At 41.4% G+C, this 21,718-nt stretch overlaps 1 protein-coding gene across 1 annotated transcript in view; it reads left to right on the top strand.

Annotated features, from left to right (window-relative positions):
* TMEM132D (transmembrane protein 132D) overlaps positions 1–21,718 on the top strand; it is a 231,512-nt gene that overhangs the window by 76,224 nt on the left and 133,570 nt on the right. Inside the window, exon 3 of the mRNA XM_027689664.1 lies at positions 13,884–14,030. Coding sequence (XP_027545465.1) covers positions 13,884–14,030 — 147 coding nt within the window. The remainder of the gene's footprint in view (positions 1–13,883; positions 14,031–21,718) is intronic.

Raw genomic sequence — 21,718 nt, 5'->3', positions numbered from 1 at the left:
TTACCCCCGGCATCTTTCTTTTTTAATACGTTTGTTTTCTATCTCTCAAGTGAAAGCAATACATCAACAGAAAACTAGAGATAAGAGATTGATGAACTATCAGCAGCCAGCATTAAAGCCAATAAGAAAGGGTGGGTTTTTTTACTAAAATATTACACAGCTTTTTCCATATTTCCTGACCTTGGAGGTCCCCAGTCTCTGGACTCTTTCTACACACCCCACCCCAGCAGAGCTGATAAAGAATAGATTTAAATACTTCCATCAGTTGTCACTCCTCCCCCCCAACCCTTTGGCAGGCCATGGTTGTTTTTGTGGTTGGTTTGCAGCACGTGTGTCGTGTCATCACCAGTTTCCTCCCAGCAGGACCCGTGATGGCAGGGGCAGTTGTTTAATTAGTCTCTCTCTAAACTGCCTGGAGCTGCAAAAGGCAGTTGTTCAAAGGAATGCTCGGTGGTGTGTGACGCATGCAGAGATACCTTTATCGTGGACTTGAAATAGGTCTTCAAAGCAAACTTTCTGTTTAAAGAATCAGCGTGCAAAACGGCTCATGAAGTGCTAATTTCAACGCAGTTGACTGAGCTGTGGGCTGAATTCTTCGTTGCCGTGTTTGTTGATTCATCCTTTACCTCTCTGCAATTTGGGAATAAAACGGTGTGGTTTTCAGAGTGATAGCACCGTGTGCAGGTTTTATGCAGCTGAAATTCCAGCTACAGCTGGGAAAACGTTCTTTATGAAACAGATGTCTGCCTTTCCCCTGTCTAAAACTCATTAAAACCCCTCAAAACCCCTAAAACAACCTCAAAGGTGAGAAGGGTATGTGTTACTTTGCTTCTCACCAATTGCCTACAGGTATGTGATGGTTCTGGCTGGGGTAAAGTTAATTTTCTTTACAGTATGGGCTGTGTTTTGGATTTATGCTGGAACAGGGTTGATGCCACAGGGATGTTTCAGTTACTGCTGAGCTGAGCTCACACAGGGTCGAGGACTTTTCTGCTCCTCACCCCACCTGTGAGGAGGCTGCAGGGGCACAAGAAGCTCACAGGAGGGGACACAGGCAGGACAACTGTCCCCAGCTGCTGACACAAGACATATTCCAGACCATATGGTATCATGGTCAACATACAAAGTTGGGGGAATGAAAAGGAAAGTGGGGACATTTGGAGTGATGGTGTTTGTCTTCCCAAGTCCCCGTTTCGTGTGACAGAGCCCTGCTTTCCTGGGGATGGCTGAACACCTGCCTGCCCATTGGAAGTGGGAATGAATTCCTTGTTTTCCTTTGCTTGTGTGCAGCTTCTCCTTCACCTGTTAAACTGTCTTTATCTCAACCCACAAGTTTCTCACTTTTACTCTTCCAACCCTCTCCCTGATCCCGCTGCTGGGGGAGTGAGCAAATGGCTGTGTGGGGCTGGGTTATACCACAAAAAAACACTGGGATCTAAAAGCCAGGTGGGGATGAGTCAGCTCTGCTTTTGCATTGGAAATCTCCAGAGAGCTGTGTTGTACCTGGGATCTCATGGATGAAGGTACTTTCCTTTCAAATCAGCTTGGCTCCATTGCCTGGTTTTCATCTGTGGGACTTTTATCCTCAGGCTCAAACAAATATAAATCTGCTGTTAACTTTTGTCTATTGTGTTAGAAAGCTCAACTAGGTTTTGTAGGTTTTTCAATATTGTGAGTTTTAACCCAGTTATCAAAATACCAACAGGTATTGTATTCTGCCAACCTGAATTGCCTGTGATGTGGCAGTTGGGTCACAGAGCTGGGCTGAGGCTTCTACAGGGACTCTGATGGGAATAGAACATACTGAATGTCTCAGAGCTGTTGCTATGAAGACAAATTTTCAGCCAAAGATCATGGCTGGGAAAAGGGGCATGGGGGTGCTCACAGAGGCCTCTGCTGCTACTGGCATCTTATTTGGGAAAGTGGGGTTTTTAATGGGTAATGTTCAGTCACATCCAGGTTTTGGTAACAGATTTTTATCTCTTAAGCATTCTACAGCATCACTGGGAATGTAAACACTAGTGTTCAGTTTGCAGCCTGAGCACACTCTGAGAGTGAGTCTCTTGTTTGCCCTCACTGTTCATGACACAGAGCAGTGTGAAGTACACGAGTGGGATTCCTTTCCAGCTAAGCTAAACCAGAAGATGTGGTCACCAAACGCTCTCCATCAGCTAAAGGAACATCAAACCACAGAGCTGGGCCAGGACAGCAGCAGGTACAGCCACAGAATCCTCTGTAGCACAGACAGGGTGTTCTCCCATTGCTCTTCAGGGCTCTCCAAGACTCCTTACAAACTCTGGCATTAAAGGCAGCTCATGGCACGTGTGGAGGAAAAGGAGTGAATGACACCCTCAGTCCTGAGGTCTGTGGGGAGGCTGCTGGGTCTGCTGGAACTTTAACAGGCAGCCTGTGTTGTCTCAGTCTGCCTGGGGGCTGCAACAGCCCCCACACCAGAAAGGCTTGAGTTTGGGTGCCAGAGTCTACAGCAGCCCTGCCTGTGCTGCCATGTGCTCTCTGAGGTCTGATCACGGACCTGAAGGGTGTTGCAGCTCCTGCCTGGTCCCCAGAGCCAGGCTGGGTGGGGACAGTGAGTGGCCCAGCCTTGTTCCAGTGCACATTAGAGAGAGGATTGCTGCATGGGGCTGAAATGGAGGATCTGTTTTGAGCGCTGATTTCGACCACAAGTTTATCAAACCTGTCAAAACCCCATAAACAGGTTTGAGTTTGTGAGTTCACATCCTGGCAAGAGCACAGGAGTTAATTCATCAGAGGCGACTCTGAGCAAACAGGTGCTGGGGTTTTACTGGGTCTGAGCAATGCCTTAATCCCCAGGCAGATTGTTAAATTCCTCCTTACTGCAACCCTACAGGTTTCCCATGCTGAAAGGGAGTGCTATGCTGTAAAATCCTGACTGTCTAACAGGAGCACAGGGATTCCTGAAACCACAGCTCACATTTCTCACAGTTTAAAGAATGAGGGAAAACTCGATGTCTGATAAACTTAGGATTTAAGTTATTTTCTTGGGCTCCTTTTCTGCAATTTTTTTCTCTCTCCATCGTGGTTTCTTCAGTCTCCACGTGTTTCATGACTCTCAGCACTTTATCATTTAGCCTTCGTGTTGATGTTTCAGTTGCCTGATAAAACAGTTTGTATTTCTAAGTGGATTTTGTCCTACCAGCTGGCAGCCAGGGATACAACCTTTTTCCTCTCATAAATAACTGCCCAGTGGTCACTTCTTGCTAGAGAATTTTAAAAAGTGGCAAATGATTTAGAGCATTAACGTTTTTGACTGATTGCTGCTGGGCTTTTGCTCCAGAAGTAAAAAATGTCAGTCCTTGCCACAAGTAAGATTCCTGCATGTCTGCTCACTAAAATTTTTTAAAATCTCTCTTTTCAAAAGAGCAATTTGGTTCAAAAAATCGTGACTCAATTAAACCTGCTGTCTAAGGCTACAAAGTTTTAATATAAAAGAAAAATGCATGTGCACTATAATTCTCGCTCAGTCCATGTTTTAAGTTCCCATATTCTGTTTTATGCCATTTAACTTTGACCACTGATGGAGGACACTGGGGGGTTCTCAAACATTTGAATTCCACAGCAGGGTCATTAGAACAATTGTGATGGGAAGTCTCTCACTCCTTCTCGTCTTTCTTATATTGAAAAGCACAAATAGAACAAAACAGTCCAAGGATATGCATGAAGTTCAAGGCTGAGAGGAGATGTAATTATTATTTTTTCAGGATTTATATGTGGAGAGGATTACCAGCTGCCTTTGTGTTCCTCCAAAGTAGCTCTGTCTTGGAGAGCAATCAACAGGGAGGTTTTTGTGTAATTCCAAGTTATCTCTGCTTCTGTTTACTTGGATCAGCCAAACCTTTTTCTGTGGCTCTTCCAGTATTAAAATCATAATTGTGGCTGTGCTCTGACATGCACTGGAGTCAACTGCTGCAGCTGGATACAGACAACACTGCGTGTACCCTACATTAAGGGCACAGAATAATTTTGAGCAGTGTCATTTTTGTATTAATTGAACTCCCTTCTGCATCAGTGGCTTCATTGAGCTATTAGGCTTTGCCTGCAGCAGAACTCCTTGCTACTATTTAGCAAATGTTGCTTTGGTAGCCACTCGTGCAGATGACAGAGAGATGGTTAAATATGTCAGTGCAGAGGTAGAGTGTTCAGCCTGGATTTTATGTATATAACAGAAATCCCTGTTTGAATTGCTTAGTGAATATCTATTTTATGCCGATAGCACCTCGTTGGAGCAATGCAGGCTTTTTTGTCCATTAAAGAATCTGCACCCTTTATTTATGCACTTACTTTACGTTTTCTTTACTGTAGACCTGATTCTCTAAACCTTCAGTAATGTCATCAGGAATCAGTGGAATTGCTCCCAGGAGTGAGGAAGCGCCTTTATGAAAAAAAGGCTTTGCAGGCTCAGGATTTTCACAGCAAAGACTGTTATATGCTGGATTTCTGTGTCTCAGATGCTGTTCTTTGAACATCTGACATACATGTCATTGAATGAAGGGCAAACACAGCACATGTGGATCTATAGGTCTTCTTTAAAATTTTTGGACCAGCTAATGTAACGGTCCAGCTTGCCATAAATTGCTCCTGTGTTACCTCCTAGAGGGAGCTGCACGTAGGCAATGGATGAGAGCATTCCTGTGCAAGAGAACTAAGTATTCACAATTTCTGTGATGTCCAGAAAATGATTTTATCTGCAGCTGTGAGAAGTTGCTAGGGAACAGTGCTAACTCATTTTTGCTGATGGCTCTTCGTTAGCGCTGCCGAGGTAATGTTCCCTTCCCTCGCTCAGTGATTCTGCCATCTCATTTTGCAGCAGGATGGCATCTGGAAATACCTCAGAAGCGTCCTGCCTGTGAAGTTGGAAATAAACTTTTTAGTAAAGAACATTTTTCAGATCACCTCCAGGCACCAAACCCTCCCTGGAGCGCTCTGAGTTTCGAGGTGAAGGTCTGACAGGGCAGGTTTGGTGCTGAGCACTGGGGCTGCAGGAGCAGAGCCCTCCCTGGGAGGAACCTTGGGCTCACAAAGTGTTTGTGGGGCTCAGCCTCTCCAGGAAAGGACAGGAACATTCTTGGACATTCTTTTGAGATGAATGAGCTGTCTGCATTTCTGGTATTACCGTGATTGCTTGTACATTTTAGCTTCATCCTTGAAGCACGTGCTTTATGTGCACACTCTTGTTTTTTACTGAACATCTGACAGCTGGGTGGTGGTGTTGATCTCCTTGATAAGTCAAAATTCTTGTAATTCTAATTGCTAGCAGCATCCCTCCCTTCAAATGCTTTTAAAAGGTCACTAGCCAGGTCATAGCTCTGGAGTGGTGACTGCATCCCTCAAGAAACTCTCTTATTGCGTGACTTCAAAACAAAAGGTCCTGTACCAGACACTGCTCTGCAGATAAAGCCAAAAAATTAGTCTTCCCAACCCCATTGCTTCTTGGTATATGTAGAGAATATATAGGTCTATTCCTGCCTCTGCAAGTGTTTGTTTTGGAGGACTTCTAGTGCACAGTTCACCAACTTCGTCTTCTTTTCTCACTGTGCTCAATGTTCTCAGCCAGTGTAAGTGAACCAGAAGGATTTCTGCACTTGTTGCTTGCCCACTTAGCATAAAAATATATATGTACACATACTAAAACACACACATAAATGTCCCTACAGCTCTTTAAAAAGGTGTTTTGTTATTCTATGCTCTTTTTTTACTCCATTTGCAATAGATGATTGGGTAATCTGTCATTGTACTCCTCTTGTGGTCTAGATGGTTCTCTGGGGGTTGCCCAAGAGCAGCTTCACTCACATGCTCGTTTTGATATGGCAACTGTTTCCTACAATGCTTTTCACCTGTGAAATGGGGCAAATGGCACTCTGTTTTCACAGCATAGGGTGCCCAGTGCTGTGCTTTGTTTTTCCTATCCTTTCTTAAATCTAAGTCTAATTTAAAAAAAAAATTGCTGGTTGCACAGGCTGTGCTGGTAACAGCTTTGCTGGTGTTTGGCCAGGGATGAAAGGGATGTGGTGCATTGTTTGCTTTTTTTTACAAGCAATTTAGAAAAGACTTCAGACCCTACATAATATTTTTTTGCCATTGTTTTTGAAACGGGAGTTGGAAACAGTCCACGGGGCTCCCAACCACTTTGAATCAGCAGGCAGCACTATTTATCTTTGTCGTTCATTTCTGTAAGCAAACACCTTCCTTCACACTTCTGAATACATAAATGTCTTGTTTTGTTTAGTGTTGCTGCTCGTTATTGCCCAGTTATCCATTCCTGTGCACCAGCCAGGCTGTTGGTCATGATGCAGCCGTGAGGATTTATGAAAAACCTGTTTCTGACTTTGTTGGGAGTCCCAAGATGATCCCTGCTGGGGTCCCAGGGGGGCACAGCGTGCTGTTCTTATCTTATACATCTCTGAAGGTCTCCTTCCTCAGCTCTAATTCAGGGTCTTTCTAAAAAAAAAAAAAAAAAGGATCCAGTTGTGCTTCCCACTGAGGATTGGGCCCTCTCATGGCTTGTTTGGGAAGTAAATAGAGGTCAGAGCTACAAGCTCTCTGTTTGTTTCTGCTTTAAATTGATTTATATGCATCCTTTCCTTTTAGCTCTCCAGAGGGTCGTGTGTTTTACATCTTGCAAACCATGTTTTTGACAAGGACTTTATTTTTGAATATATTCTAAATCCGTGTGTCAGGTGTGCATACATATGCACCTGTGTGCATGCAAACAAACTTCAAGCACAGTAGGCAATTTTATCAAGTCCAAGAGATACATATTACAGAGGGATCTATTTTATTGAAGTCCTGGTATGCACGATTCAACTTCTGAAGCCTAAATAGGTCTCGTGCCCTTTCACTAATTAAATTTTGTTATAAATCCACCTGGGCTCTGTTTTTGTAATATCTACATTTGAATGAGGGTGGCTTAGTGTCTGGGTGGAACGGCTTTTCCTCCTGAAATGTTAATTAGATGGAGAATCTGTTATGCTTTGGAAAAGCTGCATTGCAAACCCATAGATAAACAGATTGATTTAATTTTAATCTGCTTTCATGGTGATGCATAATGATAACTGGTTTCTGTCTCACAGGGCTGAAAACCACAGACCTTAATAAGAGTTTGTGGGTATATCATACAGTTTTAAATAGCTTATGTTGTGCTAGACCGCTCTCTATAAATTATTCTAACTCCATCAGTATCTCAGGGACTCCCGACTCTCTTCTGCTGTGGATTTTCAATCAGTGAAACTATTAGTGTAATCTGAAGAAACTTCGAGGCATCTTCTCTGAAAACAACTGACAACACTGGTTTGTACATCAAGTATTCGATGGGGAGAACAGAACAAAAAAAAGCCTTGCAGAAGCCAGCTCTGCACATCAAATCACGGCATCCAGATCCTGCCTTTTGTGAGCCATGCCAAAATTAATAATGGAATTAAAACCAGCCATTCAGGTGGTTAGTATGAAGTGTCTTACTACCTGACCTATTTTTTTTGTGATATGTGATTCCTGTGGCTCCGAGAAAGGTGCAGTTCTGTTCAGTCAGTTCTAAGACACTTTGCTTAAATGGGCCCCTCTCAAATGCTTCCATTGAAAGGGTTAGGAAGGCTTGTTCCTGAGAGGGGAACAATTTTTGCTTCTAATGGTCTAAATTTCTTCAGGGGTTCATAATAGATAGAGATCCAGGAAGCGTTTTTACGCTCGGTTTTCATTCGCTCACTGCAAACAAGCCCCAAGTCCAACAAAAATGGGCTGAGTTCTGCCTGTTTTCTCAATGACAGGCACATTTTATTTTTGACTGATGTTCAAAGAGATGAATCTCTTTCAGGCTCAAATTCTCTCCTGTATTAGCTCCAGCCATAAAAAGTAATGAAACTGCAGCGGGAGGCAAAAGAAGAGTATGGCCTTAAAGTGTATAAATTTAGCAGCACCCTAATGTTGTACATAAAATTTGAAATGGAAATGCTGGAAGCACAAATTCCAGCCAGTCCTCCTTGCACTGTGGAGTGGTTAATTTGATCTGATCTATTGGGGGCCTCTCAAATAGGTGCGTGCAGAGTTTGCTCTAAGTTTGGATTTTTAGGGAGAATGGAAAGACAAAGGGAGTGGCTATACCTTGAATTAACTCTTGTTTTTGCTTTCACTAGGGAGCTTGACTCCATGCTTCACCCTCATACTGTTGTTAATTCTGATGTGCTCTCTAACATAATTCCCATTCCAGTGCTATTCATGAGCTTACAAGCTTTTCTAGCATTCACAAACCTGTCTTTCCTATGTTGCCTTTAATTTTGGTACTCTAAAATTTTAAAAAAGGTTGTCCTGAAGTAAAGACAGAAAATTTCTTGCTGTTTTCCATTGCTTCCTGATGTTTTAGTGCATTTTAATATGACTCTTTGAGCACAGAAGCCTCTGAGAGGGGAGGAGGTTCTGTGCAGGCGGTGAAACATCAGGATGTAAATGTCAAACTGAAGTGTTCTGGTATCAAAATGGTCTCATTTAAGCAACGTACAGCAACAGAATGACCTCAGATACTGCAGAGGATGACTGCATTTAATGTTCCTAGAGCATTAACAGTGATCATTCTGCACTCATTTGCCAGCAAGAGACAGTTACCTGGGAATTCTTTGAATAGATCTACAGCTTAGTCATTCCAAAATTGCTATCTAGATTTTAGATCCCATGGTAGCATCTGGTCCCACACTACCTGATTTTTAAGCCTGACATTTAATTCTGATCTTCAGAAAGACCCTGGTGAGGTCTGTCAGCTCATGGTTGGCATCTGGAGAATGGCTATTTTTGCTCTTCAGCCTCTTCCGAGCGAGCATAGGGGAGCTCCAGGAGGGGCAGACTGGATGTTTCCACTTCCAGCAGCAGTAATTTGTTATTGGATCAAGAGGTGATGTCAGTGGAAAGAGCCTGTGTGAAGAGCAGCCCATGACATAGTCATCAGCAGAAATGGGCTCTGGGCAACATTGGCCATTGGAATGTGAATACTTTCAGGGTTTCTTGCAGGGAGTGTTTTGCTGCTGACTTAGATCAGCACTTGACTTTCCAGTGAGTAAAAACTGACCCTGATTTCTTTGTTTCATGACATGAGAAGCTCTGGTCAGGCCCATTTCTGCTCACATTTTTCTCGTCTTCAGTTTGAAATGGGCTGGTGGGGGAAAAACGCCTCTCTCACCCCTCTTACTTCTGTCACTGCTGTCCAAAGGAGGTGGACATTAGCAAGGGGAAGGCTGCCATCCTGTACAGCTGAGCACTGCTTTGTTCCTTCTCCATCGCTGGGTTAAGATTAGGCTCTGGGCAGGAAAAAAAGCACTGAAGATAAACAAAAATAGAACCCCCTTCGAGTTATTTCTGGAACGCTTTGGGCAGATATGGTGACAAGGCAAATTCAGAGCCCACTGCAGTGCCTGTGCAGTGCCTAGAAGCTCTCAGAAACGTCCCCCTCTGCACACGATTTATCTGCCACCTTCTAGACACCGCTGGTGACAAGATGATACCCGGTGGTAGCACCTCTGTTAACAGCCTCCCTTTTCTTCTCATCCCTTTGATGTCGAAAGTATTCCGCTTCCTCGGAAGGAGCATGAAAGGTTCCCGCAGGTCTTTGCCCTGAGCACTTACAGTAATAAAAAAACCCCTAAATCCAATGTCATGGGTCTAAAGCATCTTTATTTAGAGCTGTTTAAGGGTTGGATTCCCTGTTTGTTTGCGCTTTGTGTTGTACTGGAGGGATGTGTGATGTCTCTGCGCTGCGTGCAGGACATTGTCGGGAGTGAGATGTGGAAAGGGGAGTCCTGCCTGTGGCAGGGTGTCCGTGGCCCCTCCGCACTCCTTGGCTTTGATCTCTCGCACGTCCCGAGGGCGAGGTTGTGTGTGTGATCTCTCTGTCGTCTTTGCCTTTCCCTGCGGTGCTTCAAACCAGACACTTTGTGACATTGTACCGTGGCACTTAGCAGCACGCGGGCTGTAATGCTGTTATTTTTCACCAGCCAGCTGTTCCACTTTATACAACACTTAAGTAACAATTTCACAGCCATTACCAGCCTGCAATAATGACATGGGCTGAAAGCTAAGCGCTAACTGGTTGTAAACTGCAAAGACTGGGAGATGCTAAACCAGACACTTTGATAAATGAGAGAGGACATTGCCTGCATTTTAATTGGAGTTGCAGCCTCTTCTATCACCAGAGTAAACATAGTGTTTAGTGGGTCATGAGATAGAATTGGGAATCACTATCTTTATGCACTTAGGTAATGTATTTCCTTGATTTCAGTTGTGATGTATTGATCCTGGGAGTTCCTTCAGCGGTTTTTTTTTTCTTTCTCCCTTCCCTTGACTTGTACCCTGTCAGCACTGACGTGTTTTCAGGGGTTGTGGACTCCCAAGGGCTTTGTTTGCCACGATTGATTTGGTGCAAGGGCTGAGCTACTCAGGAGCCTCAGTAACTGATGTGCTGCGCTGTGAGCAGTGATCCAGAGGTAAATAACAGCTTGTAGGAATACCTATGGAAGTGTTTACTTGGATAGGCTGCTTGTTAGAAAAGAAACAACCCAAGACCAGCCCACGACTGAAATGTTTGCAGCCTTTCTTTCCTCCTCTTCGCAAAGTAGAATCTCACACAAATTGAGCACAAAATACTCAAACAACTTTACTTGCTGCAGCTCTGCCACGGTGTTTAAAGCAAATGCACAATCTGTTGTACTTAGGCTGTTAAGTGTGAGCAAATATATGAAAAAGCTTTGTCATACACCTTTTTTTTTGTGTGTTGCAGCTGAGAAATCTCAGGTTGAACTGTGGCTGAACTGAGAGGCTGCCTCATGAGCAGTCTGGAGAGCAGCTGAGGGGTCGAAGACCCCGTGTGCCCTGTGACAGCCAGGCAATTCAATAAAGCAGATTTGCAAGAAAGTAATTGAGCTCTGGCAGCAGTCATAGTCTTTTCACCTCAGGTATCTTCAGTTTTATTTGTTGGCAAAAGACATACCTTCAGTTATTATTAACCCTGTTTCACCCAGGTCATTCTTCGGTAATTGCAAAATGCTGCTGCCATTGTAAATTGGGTGAATAAAACTCTGCAATTGCCCAACAGTGGAAAACACAGCATTGAGACATACTGGAGGAAAAAAACATTTCCTGGGGTCGAGGAATTGAAGCTTCTGTGCTAATTATAGAAGTATATTAGTCTGGTTCCTCAAAAGGAGTTCCTAACTTCTAATTCTGTAGAAAGAAACAATCTTGTGTTACTGTTTTCAGTAAAATTAGGGGGTTGGTGCTTTTCACAGGTGACTAACTTAGACCTTATCTCTTCAAAGAAATCCTGATCCACAGACTGGCAATTACCCCAAAGAGCAGTACACAAGAATCTGCATTTGTTTGAAACCTCAGAAATTAGTGCAGGATGGCAGTTTGTCACTGGATGAAGTGAATGTCAAGGATAAACACACTCAGCTTGTCCTACTGGCTTTGTGTCCCTTTTTCTGGTTTACCTTCTCACCCTGGCATTTAAAGGAATCCAGATAGAAAACAAGAGGATGGTATCAGTTACGTGTCTGCGTTTGTGCTCTTATTTTAATCTGGTTTTTAATGTTTTTTAAGATATAAGTGAGAAATTTCAATTTTCGGTGTGTAACTGTTTGCTGAGCTGTACTGAGACCCTGCACAGCTTTTTCAGCTGCAGTACAGCTATTGCCTGTGTGCCAGCTGAGCAAGGCAGGCTGTGCTCTGGGCTAAGGCTGCTTTTTTCTCGATTCCCTACCAGTTTTGTTAATAAAACCTATAAAAGCATAGCTGTTGTGTGGTCAATATAATCTGTTGTTGAAAGGCTGAGGGGGCCAACCTTACAGCAGAAGCTCCAGACTTTGTGAAATGAAACCAGCCCCTCATCCAGCAGTGTCTGCCTGTGAGTGGCTCGGGTGCTGTCCTGCCCTGGAGCCAGTTGGCTCCATTGAGGGTTTTCAAATCCATAAACTCAGTTAGGTCACCCAAATCCCACACTGATACCTCCTCTTGGCCATCACCAACTACAGCAACCCCTTCACAGAGCTGGAAGAGGGTGGGGGTGAGTTTCTTAATCACAGCCAGCTCAGCTTGGAAGGATCTCAGCCACCTCATTTCCCTGTGAAGTGGGAATAATTTTTCCATCACTGGTCTTAGCTGACACCCAACAGTTTTCCTTTCTTTGAGGTGGAACAGAAAGGCAGGACTGGATGCTGGTCACCAGGAACAGCCAAAGACATATGCTGAAAAATGTTTCATCCAGATTGTGTGGCCTTTTTCTGCCTCCTCCTCTTGAGACACCAGGAATGCAGTTTAATTTCCACTCTTCTTTGACCATTGATCTCTTGTCCTGAGGGATGTCTGCGGTTTAGCAGCAGTAACTGCACCTGCTTAAAATTCATTTCGTGAAATTAGCATAGAAGAACTTGAACAAAAATTGGCAGCCTTCGTGTATTTATTCTTCCAGGTGTGCTAAAGAACTTACAGCCACTGCTATTGAGTTAGTGGTAGAAGAAATGAGATATAACCTCTTTTGTTTGAGGCAGTTGAAGGAATTCTTTGGTTTTTTATTCTGAAAACATCTGTGTGGATGTTGTCCTTCAAAACTTCCACTAGTAATTTCATGTGGAGGCAGAGCTGATGCTGCTTGTTTTACTGATATTACCAACTCTGCATGGCAGCAGCTGTTTATACAAAAAAAAAATCACATACCTTTTTGGGTTTTTTTGCCCAGAATTGAGAACTTGCCATAGCACTGAATGGATTTTGTGCATGAGATTTTAAGCAAATATAATTAAACTGTCATTTCCTGACAGCTGACATAGCAGGCTGTTTGACCACAATGGGTTTCTCATAAACATGTTCAGAAACCAAAAGTTAACAACACCAGAAACTCCTAATTCAGTATATTGGCCAACATTTTATACCTGTGGACTAATTCAATACTGCCTTAAGATACATATTTAGGTAAAGAGAGAGGCAGAATTAGGGAATGCAACACCTTCCAACAGGAATTAAAACAGATATTTAAAAGTGTATCTCTCTCTATATAGTTCCTCTTCTCCACTTCTGGCTAATAACTTCTGATTATTATTCTGGTTGTTATTTTTTTTAATAATCAAACCCAGAAGAATTATGCTAAGCACATACTAAGTACTTCTCAGTAGGAGCCAGTCCAGTTGTCATGGGGGTAACAGTTTGCCATACAGCTTTTCCTGTTGTTTAGCCCATTGTTTATAGGTTAGACAGACCTCCAAAGAAATCACTTGGTTTAGGAAAAATAAGAATATTTCTAAGTATTTTTAGGTTCAGAGCTGACAGAACAATTAACCCAACAGTATTAAAATGAAGAAATGTTGTGGGCTCAAAAAGACGATGAAAAGACACAGAATGTCATCGTTGAGTAATCCAGAGGGAGGAGAAAAAGGGTATATTTTGCTTGTAATATGAGGCCTAGCAATGACTCCTCACTAGAGGAGCAACAACCTGACTTCTTTTACAATAAAAATGGTGCTTTCTTCTCCTATACAATAACCTGTAGCCAAGAGAGACCCTCAGCACGCTCAGTGGTGCCCACAGTGGGGGTAATGGCAGAGCAGGAGTGAGGAGTGTTCTCCAGAACACATCTACCCTGTAATTTCACCATGAATAAAGCTGTAATTACCATCAGTTCAATCAGATTTCTGTCTTGATATCATTTCTTCAAAATATGGAATTCTTAATTAATTCCCTTATCTCCCTCCCTTGTCCCGCTGTCGAACTCTGATGAGCGGTGGCGTTTTCTGTGGGGCAGCAACGAGAACATAATGAAGGGAAAAGGAACAGATCAAGCTGACATTTTCTATCTAAACATCTTCTTGTTCTCCTAGGGCAAAGGTGAAGAAAGGTGTGAATGTTTTCAGTGTGAGAGCCAGCAGCCCCTACTTGTGGGACATCAGAGAGAGCATGGATTATACTGGGAAATATGCACCAGCTGTTATTGTTTGCCAGAGGAAATCTGCTGCCTCTGAAAGCAGGTAGGTAATTTCCAGCAGTATTTCTTTTAATAACTGACAGTTGTTTTCCCTTCTCAAAGCATTTTGCCATGATTTTAATAAGTTTTACTGTGGTGGATGAGGAAAATGCTTTGGGAAAAGCTGTGGCTGTCTTTTTATTTTGTACTGCATTGCTCATTCTACCACATATACTCTGAACAGAATGTTACTCAATGCTAATACTCCAATTAAAAATCAACAGGAAATACTGTTTTCACAAATTATTTAGAAGAACTCTTATATCTTACAATTTGGTTGTGACTAGTTTGAAAAAAAAAAAAGAGGAAGGAAAAAATTTACTTCCATAATCATGGCATAAATCACTTTCTCCTTATTATAACTCAGATTCTACACAATTCCTCTGCCAGAGTATCCTGATTTTTTCTCGTCTAAACCATATATTGTCTCATACCTGACTGAATTTCATTGGTCAAAGAAGCAATGTGTATGTATGCCAAGGTCAGAGCCTCCTACTGTCTGGCACAATCTGTCAGGCAGATTCTTTAAAATCACAGTTCTAAGCTATTTGTAGCAAGTGTGAATATTTTCATTGACTGAAATGGGCATTGGATCAAAATCAAAGATTATTTCAACAATGAGTTTTCCATCACACTTTATCTTGTTGGGCCCATGGAGTGCATTTGCCTGATTTCTCTTCCTCAGCAGGAAAATATAAAGCAAGCTCATGGGGGAATTGAATCTTGGCAGCTTACTTCCCTTCACTATTCATCATTCAGTGGCAAGCCTTCAAAATGACCCCTTGTACACAGAAAAATAAATTATTATGCCACTTTTCATGCAGTGGTTGTGGCTTCTGTGTATTTGCACATGCTGAGTATAAGCATTGCTTGTTAAAAGAAATATGAGCTCATATACATATCAGATTTTACTGGGAGGAAAATCAAGTGAAAACAGGGTATGTGTGTAACTCCCCTGTAACTTGTGGTTTGACTTGTTCCATCCGAGTTCCCAGTTGAGATTTTGTGGTTTTCTCACTTTTGATAACTTCCTCACAGTTTGCAAACGAGTGAAAAATATTTGCAATATATTATTCACTGTGTTTTTTTCATCATTAAATTTAATCTCCTTTGCTATTCATTTTAAGGAGCAAGCTCAAGGATCATGTGGGGAAAGAGAGTGTGCTCAATATTTTTGGGGAAACTCTGTTGATGTTTGATGCCACCAAATGGGCACAATGGATAACAGTTAAATATTGGTGTCTCTTACCAGATGACTTGCTTCCATAGTTTGCTTTGAAATTAGACAAACTCTGTTTGCATATTCTTTAATTTCCCCTTAAAAATCAGAGATCCGATCACGTGGATGCAAAGGTGGCAATGTTAATTAACTAAAGATTCAATACCTTCGTGTTTCTGATGGTTTTACACGGATCAGAAAATAGTGTTAATAAAGCTGACTCACTGTGACAGGTGTAATTTCACGGGTTAAGGAGGCACTTGTGGGGGTGACAAACTGAACCCGAACGCCGGAGCCGTTTCCTTGGCGGGGTTGGAAATATCTCCCTCATTTTACTGGGAGAGGTTTTGGCACCGAAAGCTTATCGTAACAGGATTAACATATAAATATTATCACAGCCAGCAGGGTGTTTTAGGAGGAATATTAACAGCAAATATTGTGAGTCTGTATGAGAATAACTAATTAAGCCCATCTGTCAAATATGATTTAAAGTTCTTGCGCCTTGCTTATTATGCTTGCGACGGTGTTGCAGTTTAGTGGTGAAGCAATTACAAAGTTCTCCCCAGTTCTTCTGATTTCATTCTTGGGCAATAATAATTTTGTAACACTCTAAGTGCTGACCCATGAGATTATTAGACGGGTTTACTACCTGTAGCATCTGTACAGCACTTCTGTTCTTCCCTGTGAAGCATCAATCTTCCGCACCTCTGGCGTCAAGCAGGTGACCAAAAAAACCAAATAGAAAATGGTGTGATGGGAATTAACCAGTGGCTTGGAAATGTGACTTGGGAAACACTTAAACACTGATTGAATCAGGGAGGTACATCCTGGTATGTGCCATCCTTTACTTATTTCCTTCACAAGTTGGCTGAACTTTCTTTTTCTTAACCAGTGCTGAGGTGAATAGAATAGAACAGAATAGAATGGAATGGAACAGAATGGAATGGAATAGAATAGAATGGAATAGAATAGAAAAGAAAGGTGAGATTAAGAAGTGCTGAGTTTTCTTGGATTGGTGCTGTTTCTCATTGTACCTGGGATGGAGCATCTTGCTGTGCTGGTGATGATTAAAAAGAAGAATAGCCAAAAGTGGAAGATGTGGATTCCTGACAGTTCTTCCTCTGTGTTTGCTGTTGGACTGGAAACATGCCAGGTGGGATGGGCTTGGATAATTGTTGAGGTGGCTGAAGATAAAGATTTATTGGATTTTCATCATTTGCAAAACATGATTGATAGTGCTTTCCTCTGTCCATAGCTGCTGTGGAGGCATTAACCAAGATGTTCTGATGTGATACTAATGGGTGTCGTGATCCTCTTAAAATATTTTATTCCTGTTTATAGTTTTGGGTCTAAATGTTGATTATTCCATTACATTGCTGTTCTCTGTGCTTATGGCAGGAATGAGGCTGTTGATTCAACCAAGTGAAAAATAATTATAGACAAAGCTTGGCCATCTCTGAGCAGAACCTTAATGTCTGGATATGATCATTTGCTGCCTTATCTCCAAATAACTTTATCATGGGTGAGCTTTGCTTGGCAATTTCCCCTTTCCTATGTTTTTTTTCTGGAAATGTAGCAAGGACAGGGTTTGTTTTGATGTTTTTCCTCTTGCACTTTTGGGTTACAGCTCTGTAGCATTGAAGGAATTCCTGATTTAAGCTGCCTGAAACCTGATGCTGCTATTAGAGAACCTTATTTTCAGTTTGAACCACAAGTGACTGAATAAGTCTGTGATAATATTGACACAGTGAGAGACAATAACAGTATTTTCTGGGCTATATCCTTCATTTGCTCCTGTGTGTCTCATTTATTCATGATGCTGTATTTCACTGCTGAATTTTCTTAACACTTTTATAATAGAAGAAATTAACTTGATATTAGACAATAACAGGAGACAGGAAAATGTATGGCAACATTGCCTTTGATTTTCCTACACAATATCTTCTTTCTATTACATTCATGCCATTAGCCTTAGTGCCCTGTATTTCTCCTTTTCAAATGTAGTTATTTCATATTTAGTTTTCATATTGTAACAGCAGTGAGCTATTGCCTCATTCTCTTACTTGTTGCATCTGCCAGTACATTTGATAGACTCTCAAGAGTGTTGTAGACCTAAAACACTTCTGAAGCCAACAAGAGCCACACTTTTAACATAAATAACAGCCTAATAGCCACAATAATTACATTATGTCTCTTGCTGGTGTTCATCAAAATGCCTCATAAAAATAGTTTAATGTTTTAGATCACTGTGATCTTTTTTTCCTTGCTATCCATGTGTTCACATGACTTTCTCAACCAGAAGTATATTAGTGCTTGGAAAGAAAAATTTCTGCTCAATCAGAGAAAAAAAATACACAATGGAGTAAAAGTAATTCCAAGGTGTTTTGTCACATCACATAATGTGGGAATTACATGAGCTTCAGTTTATTGAATATATATATATTTTTTATATATTTATATATAAAAGCAAGACAAAGACTGCAGAAATCCTGCATAATTTCAGATGGGACATATTCAAGAGGGATATTTGAAAAACTGGACTCTCAGAGTGGGTGAAGCGTTGGGTTATGTTGTATCTTTGGGTATTTTGATGGCAACCCAAGAAATTCTTTGATTACATGAATTCTGAGCAAAAAAGGTTTCTCCTCTTCATTTTTTTAATGATAAATTTTATTACTGGAGGAAGAGGAGGGAAGGGAGAAGGGAGATACCTCTTATGTGGTTTCAAAATTGCTTTCTAGGAATAATTATTCAGCCCTAAAAAATTTGCTATTCCCTCAGCATCGTTGATGCTGATGTAGTACATTAAGATATCTATTGTCAAGCAGATGTGATATGTTAATTTCTGAAATACCACAGTATAATTTCACTTATACTTCTGAGAAATATGGGTAATGATCAGCTGGAAACATATTTACCCTGGGTAGCTTTAGAATTTCATACTGTGTACAGTGTGGGTTTTTCTTTTTCCTTCTTTCCAGTTATTTGGAAACCTCCAGGCTTCTAAGAGTTTATATGTTGTGATGATGTGAAAGTACTGAACATCTCAGAAGTCATGCTTACATTCTACTATTTGAAAGCAATTAGTCACAAGCTTCTATTTCTTATTTTAAAACTTAAATGTGCCCTCTGAGAGAGAACCCTCTGAGATATCGAGGCAAAATAAATTTGAATGAACCAAACCTCAGTGCATTATTCTTTTACAGGCTGACCCACTTTTTTCACTTTTTAAACAGAAAACTATTTTATTTATTAAGAAATTCAGTCTCTCTTGAAATCATTCCACTCAATGCTAATACACTACAGAAGATGTTTATGGTTATCATCTTGAATCAAATCAAAAGGAAAGAGATGAAATATTAACCAACAGCTATTAGAGAAAGGCATTATTAGCCAACTTTTTCACCTGTTTGTGACTCACACATTTAAAAATATAAAGTGCAAGAAAGCACTTCAAAGGCATGCAGATGGCCTTGTGGCATCTTAGAGCTGGACTCTTCCTGTATCTCTGACATGTACATGAGGGAGATGGCACAGGGAAATTCAGCTGTCATTGCAGAGATGATTCCCTTTAATCTCAGCTGAATTTAGGGTTCTCCTTACAGAGGAAGGCTATTCCTGTTCTTTTGGTTTGGAGCATAATGTTATTGGAAATGGGAAAGGTGACAATTAGCACAGAACTGCTGACACGGCCTTTTGAAGTGGTTCAAAAAATGGAATATGATTCCCTCATTCAATGATTATCCTTTTGAAATATTAATGTACAGTTCTGTAGCATTTGCCATCTCCCAACTGGCTGCCCTTGGTGAGATTCAGAGCCTCATCCCAGGGAAACTGGTAAAGGTGAAGTACCCCTAAAATGTAACTTGACATAACAGTTCACAACAGGACTGAATAGCCAGGAAATTAAAGGAGATTATTGGTAGTGCCTGTAGCTTTTTATACCCCTGTGGTATCCCTCTATCATCTGTAGGGTTTTTTTGTGCTGAATGGAAGAAAAGTCAGGTACCACCTCTTTAGAAGGCAATATGATAATATAAGGGCTTTTATTCTGCTCTGTGGTCAAGTGCAAAGAGTAAAAATACGCCAAAAAGTTTTAGGGCAGAGACAGGATCTACTGCAGTGCATCAGATTGTTGCTTTCTATGGTTTTAACAATGTGGGGTGAAGAATATCCACTAAAATAATGCTCCACACAGAATACATTGCTATGTTAACAGTTTTCTCCTCATCTTTACCACTCCTGCCCTGGCTAAAAAGGACTGAAAAGTGTAATAGAAGCTTTAGTTGCACAGCCCCTGTGGTCTGGTGCATTTTGCACCCTTTGTTTCTAGGGGTTCAGCGGGATCAAGAGGGATCAGGGACAGGGTTCTGCCTTTTTCACTGGCGACCCAAAATCTGCAGATTTTCTAGGGCTTGAAGCAGAGAGTTGGGATCATTGTCACAGTTACACTGGCTCACACCCCAGGGGGAACTGCCAGCTCCCATTGCATGTGTAGGAATAGTGGTGGAAACGATGAGGAAACACAATAAACTGATAAAGACATCGTGTTCACTTGAGAGGGTTTTGCACTGGGTCTAATTTGTCTTAGAATATGTGGTCATTATTACATTTGGCTTTGCTTTTGAGGCAGTAAATTCCAGGTGGAAAATAAGTGCATGGATAATGACAGACAGCAGTGATGCAGGCTGGTGTCCCAAGGGCTGTCCACCACCTCCAGCCCAGCTGCCTCATCCAACTCTTTGGTCCACCTCTGTATTTCCTGGGAAGGAATCCTGTATTCTCTACAATGGCACAGCAGGAGACAACCTGAGAAAGCATTTCTTAATCCCAGTTGGCCCAGTTCCATGCTGACATATGCCAGCATCAGGGTAACCTCTCCCAGCTCGTTCAGCTGTGACCCCAGGGTACAGCTTTGAACAGGAGGAATTTTGGCTGCAGGATGTGTGCTTGTAAGGAAGGATGAATTTAATTTCCTGTCCCAGTTCATCTGAAAGCCTGTTATCCCCTTTGTATTTTTGGATTAAATCTTACTGGCGCTTGTTTTACACATAAAAATGATCATGGAAAATATGAAATAATAGAGTATAATTTCACTTATACTTCTGAGAAATATGGGTAATGGTCAGCTGGAAACATATTTACCCTGGGTAGCTTTAGAATTTCATACTGTGTACAGTGTGGGTTTTTCTTTTTCCTTCTTTCCAGTTATTTGGAAACCTCCAGGCTTCTAAGAGTTTATATGTTGTGATGATGTGAAAGTACTGAACATAGGATCCATAGTTACTTCTTATAGGAGGTTCCCTGATGATACCAAAATTTATTGTATAACCAGGTACTCAGTGTTCTCTAACTAGGAATTCAAGAAAAGGTGTGCTGTCTCCATCAAGTTATTGTGACAGCTCGAAGGTTCACTGGATGAACCTGAGAAGTCCTGGGAGGAATTCTCATGATTCCTATGCTCAAGTAGCTATAGAAAATTCTAATGCTTGCGTGGGAGTAGTCAAGAGTTGCATTTTTGGCATTTCAAGAGGTTCTCAAGACACAAAGCTGTCTATGATGTGCTGGTAATTAGCCTTGTTTTCTTTGATATACATATATATACATAGTACTTCTATAAAATGAGGTTCTATAGCACAGTGTTCAGCATGACTTTGCTAAAAGTTGTCTTGAGGGAATCTTCTGAAGATGCTGTAATTCTTCAGCTAATTGATCTGCCTCTGTAAAATCTGCAAACAATAAATAATGTTAGGTGGTTAATCCCCTTCCACTGAGAGTTCTTGGCATGGAGAACTGGGAATCAAATAGTTTGAGGGAAACAGTCTAAGCCTGAGTAATTTGCTGACAGAAGTCAGTTACAGAAAAGGCAGATAATTCATGGATACAGTGGGGCTTTTGTCTTCTCTCTTTCTCCTTGGGTGACGTGAAGGTGTTTTCTGGGTGTTTCTGTATTGTGCTGAAGTAGCTATTTCCAACAGTTTGGATAACCTCGTGCATATTTAGTGTCTTTGTTTTTACCCTGGTGTTACCCAGTGTAATAAATATAATTTTAAATCTGAGGATGAATGATTTCCCTTAAGAACCTTCAAGATTCATCATCATTATGTTTGCTCTGGGTTTGTGGTACCTAGCACTGTAGTTCTTAAACCTTTAGTAGCCCAGAGGCTGAAAATAACAATTCCAGTGGGACAAAACCAGTTTGTTCCCTATTACAAAAGAGGCAGCAAGTGAGTAATCTCCTGTCTATTAAAAATCTAATATTAAATGCAAAAGTGTGTCTTGTGAAAATATCTCTAATGGTACTGTTGATTTTTTTTTTCCCTTGGAGGAAATCTTGTAAGAAGTAATACTAATTACTCAAAGAGTTGGGAAGTGAGTGGATGACTTAAAATATGAGCTGATGCTGAAAATATGCCTGTTGCTGTTGGAGCATGGAGATTCCCACATTTTGGATGAAAAAGTCATTAAATCTA

This window comes from Neopelma chrysocephalum, unplaced genomic scaffold (genome assembly GCF_003984885.1).
Source record: "Neopelma chrysocephalum unplaced genomic scaffold, ASM398488v2 Primary Assembly neopelma1_77, whole genome shotgun sequence".
Classification (NCBI taxonomy): Eukaryota; Metazoa; Chordata; class Aves; order Passeriformes; family Pipridae; genus Neopelma; species Neopelma chrysocephalum.
The sequence above is the reverse complement of the archived record's forward strand: the minus strand, read 5'-3'. Positions and strand labels throughout refer to the sequence as shown.